The sequence below is a fragment of the Arachis ipaensis genome, chromosome B09, assembly GCF_000816755.2.
Source record: "Arachis ipaensis cultivar K30076 chromosome B09, Araip1.1, whole genome shotgun sequence".
Taxonomy (NCBI): Eukaryota; Viridiplantae; Streptophyta; class Magnoliopsida; order Fabales; family Fabaceae; genus Arachis; species Arachis ipaensis.
The window spans coordinates 16,950,630-16,958,562 of NC_029793.2; the positions used below are offsets into that span (position 1 = coordinate 16,950,630).

At 37.0% G+C, this 7,933-nt stretch overlaps 1 protein-coding gene across 2 annotated transcripts; it reads right to left on the reverse strand.

Moving 5' to 3' along the window:
• Positions 729-7,825, reverse strand: LOC107617963. Of its 2 annotated transcripts, XM_016319865.2 has the most exons (11): positions 7,311-7,824; positions 5,955-5,998; positions 5,709-5,844; positions 5,238-5,367; positions 4,184-4,605; positions 4,016-4,084; positions 3,285-3,615; positions 2,826-3,093; positions 2,368-2,460; positions 1,804-2,241; positions 729-1,229 (listed from the first exon to the last, which is right to left on the reverse strand). In XM_016319865.2, the coding sequence occupies exons 1-11, from the start codon at positions 7,510-7,512 to the stop codon at positions 879-881; spliced, it is 2,484 nt and encodes an 827-aa protein (XP_016175351.1). In that variant the 5' UTR covers positions 7,513-7,824; the 3' UTR covers positions 729-878. The 2 variants fall into 2 exon arrangements, with proteins under 2 accessions (XP_016175351.1, XP_016175350.1); XM_016319864.2 differs by having other exon boundaries at positions 4,016-4,605; positions 7,311-7,825.

Genomic DNA, 7,933 nt, shown 5'->3' on the forward strand with positions numbered 1-7,933 from the left:
AAATTTTGGTCCGAATTTTTATGTATCTTTTAAATATTTATTCAAATATTACTACAAAAATTTAGATCAAATAAATAAATCAATTACTAAATACAAAAATTGTTACTCAAAAAATATAATATTTATTAATTTTTTTTTTCATATTTTCAAATCATACAAGGATTATTTTGTCGATAACATCTTTCAAAAATTTTATTGTCGCAGATTAAATCTTGAGTACAGAATTAGTGATCAACCCTTTTCAGATAATTATAAGATTCAATCAAGTGTGAATTATACTAGACCTCTGCTCCTTGTTCAACATAGTATCTTTTTCAAATAAATTATCATTTGTACCCATAAAAGATATAAACGTTGACAAATGTACTCAGAATAAAAAAACTCACCTTGTAACCACGAAAGATAACCTCCATGTGCCATACGTTTTCTAACGTTGGTTCAGATACTAACAGACCAAGTAGGTAACCAACATTAGGATACTCTTGGGACATATAAGTCATTTTCCGTGGTTACAAAGTGAGTTTCTTTATTCCATGGATACATTTGTTAGCGTTTACATCTTTCATGGATACAAATAAAAATTTATTCATCTTTCTCTTGGCAATAAGAAGCCTGTTAGGTGAATTCTTCTTTAAGCATTTAGTTCAAACAAAGCGTTTAGGAATCACTGAGATTCAACTTTCATTAGTCAAAACTCAGAATAATTCCCAAAGCTTACCACATATAAATGAGATGGAAAACTTAAATGCCTCAATGCATATTGGAGAGAAAAAAAATGTTATTCATTTCACAAATAAAAAGCTACCATTTTTTTTCCTATATCTGCTTCAGTCCCTTGTACACACAGGGTTAGATTTCATGGTTTCTTGTTTTCCCCTTCAGAAATTTGTAGTCCAATTGAGGTGACCTAACTGGGGCTGCTGATATGCACCAACCTGTGGTCCAGGTGCAGCTGGAGCCACTCCAACTCCAACATTGTTTCCCATCGCTGGTCCTAAATGATGAGGGTTAGCCATTGCAGTTGGCTGTGGCGAGGCGTGATACATGCCAGGAAACTGCATGTGTGAAGATTGAGCTGCTGCTGCTGCTGCAGCATTGAACGAGGCATGGCCGGTGTGCGATGGCATATAGGCACCATGAGGTGTTTGCCCTGGCAAGTTATAGTATGGAGCCGATTGCATGCCAGGAAGCTCCCTTGGATTCTGTATCCAGATTTCTGATGTCTCGGCCTGTAAATGGGAATGAACCATGAGAAACTAATATCATAAGAAGGTTGCAGTTCACATGAAAAGACCTTGTCATAGATTAAGAAATATTCATTGAAACACGAGAATGAAGCTTTACTAATCAATGTCTTAACAGCATGAACTTCCTATTAGGTTTGGCACAAGCATGTAAATCCAAAAATTCAGTATGTGATGTGTAAATTGCTTTCTTGCAGCTTATAATATTAAAAGCCCGTGTCTGGATTATAGCTGAGACTTTAGTTAGTAGACACAATCATTTGGCAACCAAGACTGGCAAAGATGCAAATTTGTCTCGTGGGTACAGACAATATACGTCTCTCTATATTTCAGAGACAGAATTCCAGATGAGCCTAAAAGGGTTAAACCCTTCTAGCACCTACTTACAAGTGATAACTTTTCAAGATCATAAATTAGACTCTAATGTTAGGTTCATGCTTGGTATATGTGACAAATTAGGTTAAAATCAACCACCACTTAATTGCAAAATGGAATTAAAATAATCATGATGATTATAGGTGCACGGTACTGGGCTAACGGGATGTATTTGGAACATTACCTGAGGATTTGGAACATAAAGATTATCTTTGTACTTGACACGAGAAGAATCTTCTAAAGCTGTTGCACCCCCAACCACACCAGGAGGCATCATGGCATACCCGGTTGGATTAGCAAAATTTCCAAACCCAGTAGGACTTCCAGCAGGAACAGGCTTGAACTGCTGAACTCCGTATTTAAGGCTGTTCGCATTAAGATGGGAACTACCTCCAGGCATCAACAAGTAACTGCTGCCATTTGTTGGATGAGGATAGGGAGGATTACTTGAATATCCAGGCATAGCCATTGGCGGAACATAGACTGGTGACAAGAACTGACGATACGGCATAAGATTAGCAAAATGTGAAACATGTACTTGTGGATACATCTGTGCCACAGGAGGTTGCACCATGGAAACTGTGGAAGCGGGAACACTGTTGGCCACATGGGAACTTAAGCCCTGCACACCCCGAAGATTATGTCAGAGAAATTCTAAAGATGAGGCTACTGCAAGATCCAAATCTAAAATAAAAAGAAACAAAACTATAGTGCTTAGAATTCTCTACTAAATCATGATTTAATATACCTCTTGAGGTGATGGTAGACCCTGCCCTCGGAGAGTATCATCTATTGTGGGTCTGAAATAAGGCATGTCGTAACCAGTTGGAGGATCATAGGCCTGTTTCAAGGTAACTATGAGAAAGGAAGTACCGAAGCACAACATGCAATAACATATACGATAGTTACGAAATTATTATCACCCATCAGATAGCAACAAGTGTCATGGGAAAAGCCAGGTGGTAGAAGACAACAAACCCTATGCCATTTAAATATTTTCCCTAAAGTATTGGAATTTTATCAATGTTTGCCCTTGAAAAATTTAATCAAGTGTTGTAAAGCACTTCCTCCTATCTAGCTTGCACAATATGACACTTTCTAGTTCAAAACGGTATGCCTATAAAACCTCTATCTAATGCCATGGAATATAATGTTAGGTCATTAATAACTGAGCATCCAAATTATGCAACTAAAGGAATCACTCACTGCAAATCCAGGCATATCATGAGAATCTTGCTGATGCTGTGACTCAGCAGGCACATAAGAAGGACTACTTTCACGAACCAACCTAATACTGCCATAAGGACCCTGATTCTGAGGACTTGAGGATTCTCTGTTATCATGCAATTGCAGCTCAGTAGCACCAGATGCTGGAGAGTCAGATACAGGATTTCTGATGTGGTCTTCCTGCAAGTCTACCTGCTTGCTCCCAGGAACATCGTCAGCGGACAACTCTGAAGCAGGCACTGTCAAGCTGACAATAAGTGTTAAATAATGTCACAACTAGCTCTTTAGAAAGTGAAGACTGAAAAGAAAAAAGTGAACATGAGACCGGTCTAAGTTAGAACAAACAACAACAACAACAACAAAGCCTTGTCCCACTAAGTGGGGGATCTAAGTTAGAACAATCAAAATAAATAAATAGACCAGAACAGGAAAACCAACCTGGCAGTAGATTCCTCATTTGATTTCTCAGCAACTCCTATATTGTTAGGTTGATGTCTTGAGGAATTAAATTCTGTCCCAATGCTACCAAAGGTCAGCAGAGCGCGATCAGTGTCTCTAACTCGAATATGCTGTGCAATAATCACATTCTGGTTCTCACTGATATTTACTTGGGAAAGTTTATCTTGCAGCTTTGCAGTATCTGATTCCGTATCCTTAGAGTTTTCCACTGGAGTTGACGCAAGCTTTTTAGGTGTTCCAATCACTCCGGGACCATTATTACTCAACTTCTGGCTTGATTTAGGTTTCCACTCTTTATTATGCTGAGTAACTGCACAAAAACCATGAAGTTTCTAGACATGGATTAGAAATGGAGGGGCGGGAAGCACATTCAAGAAATATGATGATAGTTTTGTCAATTGAGTACTGTACTTGAATTAGATTGCAAAAGTAGGAGGAAAAGTGTCCAAAAAATTAAGGTTTAGAAGACAACATCAAAGAAAATCCTAGTAATAGATTGCTATCATAAACCTTGCATCTTCTGACTGAAATAAAATGTTTCTGAATGCCCTAATGCAAGAGACAAATGCATACATAACTAAGATCAAACCACCAAAAGTTATGCATTAAGCAAAATCATTAGCCTTAGAAACGAAGACAACCAAATCAGAATTAGAAGAAACAAGCAGCAGCAAAAATCAAATTTTGGTAATGTTATTTTGGAGATATACCTCTCTGATGTCCCACAAGTTGTTGATGTGGTCGGCCGTTATATTGATTGCTCATGGATGGCCTGCTAACTGTCATGCCAGTGAAGGAAGGTTCAGTTATATTAGTTTGACTAAATTGTTCAGTCTTTGAGATGATACCAACTGAATGAAATGAATCTGCAGATGTACCATCTTTTCCAGTAAGAGTATTAGCAAAAGAACTAGGAACGGATGATTGTTTGACTGAGTTGTCTGAAGCCTGTCTACGTCCACCAACAACCCCCACTTCACGCCTAATCGCCCCTACAACACCTGATGATCTGGAATCAGGGGAGGGGACATGAACTGGATCTGTTGAAGAGGAATAAACCCCAATAGCAGAACTGGTTGATGCCACAGTTGTAGAATTCTGGTTGTTATTGGGCTTTGTTGGTTGCTCTTGTGATGCTACATTTGATGTTGCACCTTCCTTAGCAGGTGTAAATTTTCTGTCACTGGCATTTGGAATAGCATCTTTTGAGTATCTTCCATGTGAATTAGGAGGACCATTTAGAGCCTGCGATATATTTCTTGCACCAGATGACCTTTGATTACTATAAGCAGTTGATGATCTGTAACAAAGTCAATACACGAATTATGTACAAAATAATCACTGAAAATAAATCAAAATAGTGATCCTTGACAGATATTTCCTCAAACGACACAAAGATATCTTTCAAGTCTGCCTTCAAGCAGCAATTGCATTAAGTCAAATAACATTAACACATACAACCCCAAAACCCATTTCCAACATCCAACTCAACATTATCCTCAAAGTTTTGCAATTAAGTAGTAAATGGACCTTCAATCAACATATTTCTACATTGATCGTCAAAGCATTCAACAGCTCTATGGCCAACTAAATCTCTGCCCTACATCATCACCTTTATATACACGATGAGGATAACTTGAGATTATTTGTATCAGTGAATCAAATCACAAATCCTACAACTAGGGTTCTTTCTCACATCTCATTCAATTCATTTCTAATTTCGTCTTGCCTACAAAAACACTTCACAATTTCACATCCTATCTGTAGCAACAGCATACCTAGCCATGCGATAAAAGCTTTCAGTTTGCCAGAGTTTATGTAATGTGTATGCACGATTATGGATTACTAAGGAGTGAGGATTCCAGGTATGCATAGTCAAGCTAGTTTCCCTTTCACTAATCCAGATAATTTTAAAAAAATAAATAAAAATACCCTTTTTCAGAAGTGTTCACAATTGACTGCTCATTGGTAGATGTTGAGCATTGCACTGAAGGAGGCTTTACTTCTTTATATATGTGATTTACTCTATTGTCTCTGACAACTCGAAACTCTCTGCTGATGCCTGAACATTAAGCAATACTTTAAGATCAGCTCATACATACAACAATGTGAATTACCATAAAAGAAAAAGCATCCGGCCCAATTGACTTGCATATGTCAAAATATAATAACCTAGGTTTTTTCTGTTATATCTGCAGTGAAACTCAATCTTGTAATTGACCACAAACAGTAATGATAAAAATATTAATAAAATTATTGGAATATAAAACTGAGTTCATGCTTTTATTGACAATCTATATCTATACAAAGAACAAAATGAAGACCTTAAACCTCAAAATGAAGACAAAATGCTAATCAGGGCATCAACTTTAAATCTCAAAATAGGCAGGAAATAAGTCATACCAGGTAAGGTATTCCGAGAATAGTTTGTTCTTCGAACATTATTATGTTCAAAAGGGGTATTATATTTCTTTCCTTGACCAACATTCTCAGAATTCCTTCGTGGGTTGACAGGGACTGGGTTCCCAACATTTTGAGGCTGCAATAACATATACTTGTAAATAAATTACAAAGAAAAAAAAAACCTATACTCTTAAATATGTTGCCATGGATTTAATGAAAAAGAAAATGTATATGAAGATGCAATACCTCCTTCTTTCGGTCTCTCCTTCTCTTCACCTCATGGAATGGATCTGAATAACAAATTCAAAATTTACACTAAGAGAAAGTATCATTTCATTGCTCACTTTTCTTCAAATCAATAGTTAATTGTTGTCAAAATATAATTAGAACCAACAGGCTGATTAGCAATCCCGACATACAACACAACTAGAATAGGACACACTCTTCAAGACAACATGATCTAGAATACCGGTTATATATCAAGATGCGGACTACCTAAATATTGAACTGCGCCACAATGGAGACAATTTACGTAGTAACTACTTAGGTAAATTAATCAAGCATGAACTATAATAAAATGTTTACATTTAAACCATATGATGTTCAGAAATTATGGAAAATTAAGCTATGCATTTATGGATTCACAGAATTTTCTTTTCAACTGATCAAATATTACCCTAGGTAACTGCTATTTGGGCAATGGCCACTGATAAATCACACATTTACTAATTTACTCTTTTGATCATCCTTAATCCTCGAAACAAAGGGCACAGAACTAATGACATTGTATCTAGGAGGAAACTAAACTTACAACAATGAAGGTCTGGGTTCAGTGGAAGAAAGAAATGGGGGCATGGAACGGCATTCAAAACTATATGTTCACTATGAAGCACATGCTATAAACATCCCTAAATCTTCAATTACAAAGTGCCCATTTTTCCTAGTATTCACTAGCTAAAATACTTGACAGGTGCAATGACGTCGACGCTGCCTTGACAATATCAGCTCCTCGCAGCCTAAATAGAAAGTACCACGACATGAACAAAGAAACATTGGTCTTGTACACTGAAGTAAACAATCAAGAAAACACCAAAGGCTCACAATCAAGTTATCATTCCTTTCTCCAGATACCAGCATTCCAATATTGAAAAGTCAGTGTGCCGCTGAATTAGCTTATTTTCTAGTTTCTGCTAAAAAAAAGGTAGAAATCATTTTTAAAGAAAAAAAGAAAAAGGATTTTAAGATAGCATAAACAAGTGGTACTCTTTTAAAATACACAAGTGAAAGAATTTGAAGTGTTTCATGCATTTCATGTTATTAAAAACTTTAAAATTATTACTTTTCAATAAAAAAAAGTTTATACTTGTAAATTATTAAAGAGTGCCCTAGTTTTCCCCCTAAAATCAACAAGAACCGAACCAAACCTGTCCTAAACTACAAAATGTGACATTCATACGAATTAACTAAACAAAGACAATTCAGAATCACACATTCAGATGAAAATATTCAGGTAAAGCAAACAAGACCTCATTAATCCAAAACCAATGAATAACTACCAAAAGAATAAAAACAAATAAAAAAAAGAGATAAATATAAGGAAACCTTGGTTGAGCAATTTCTGAGCAGCATCGTTAGGATCCATGTTTGTTTCCTTGAGAGCGACATAGATATCAGCATCAGAATGGTTCCCAACGATTTCTTTGATGGATTGAATGGTTCTTCGCACTCTCGCCGACAGTATCTGTGTGTTATTACCGTTTCCACCCTCAGCCCTCGGAGAACCACTCCCACTACCAGCTACCATTCTCTCTTCACAGCCCCAGGAAACACGAAAGGAAGAGGGAAAAGAAAAAACGAAGAAGAAGAATGGGGTTTCGAGTTCGAAGACGCGAATGCGAAACCGAATAAGAAATCACGAGGAGAGAGAGAGAAGAAAGAGGAGAAGATGGGAGAGGGTAGGGTTCCGCTGGGTGTTTGTTTCTTTGTCTTCTTCGCAGTCGGAAACTCGAAAAGAAAAGCGGCTTTGGAGTTTGGAGGCACAGCGAGCGACAGAGACTCTCTCACACACACAAACTCAACAACATACCACTCTGAGGGTTTTGAAAACGTTTGACAATGACTTTGAGCGAAATTTCTCAGTTTTATTTTCTGCATCCTGTACCCTTGCGGTTTTCCTCCAATTACCATTCTACCCTTCATTTTTATTTGTCTTTTAAAGTTTAAAC

Excerpts from the sequence above, each read along its gene's own strand:
- LOC107617963 (XM_016319864.2), bottom strand. The coding sequence starts at position 7,512 with ATGGTAGCTGGTAGTGGGAGTGGTTCTCCGAGGGCTGAGGGTGGAAAC. Across the intron at positions 5,845-5,954 it reads GGAGAGACCGAAAGAAGGAG|CCTCAAAATGTTGGGAACCC; the intron begins GTATTGCATCTT and ends ATGTTATTGCAG. Across the intron at positions 2,242-2,367 it reads GTCTACCATCACCTCAAGAG|GGCTTAAGTTCCCATGTGGC; the intron begins GTATATTAAATC and ends CGGGGTGTGCAG.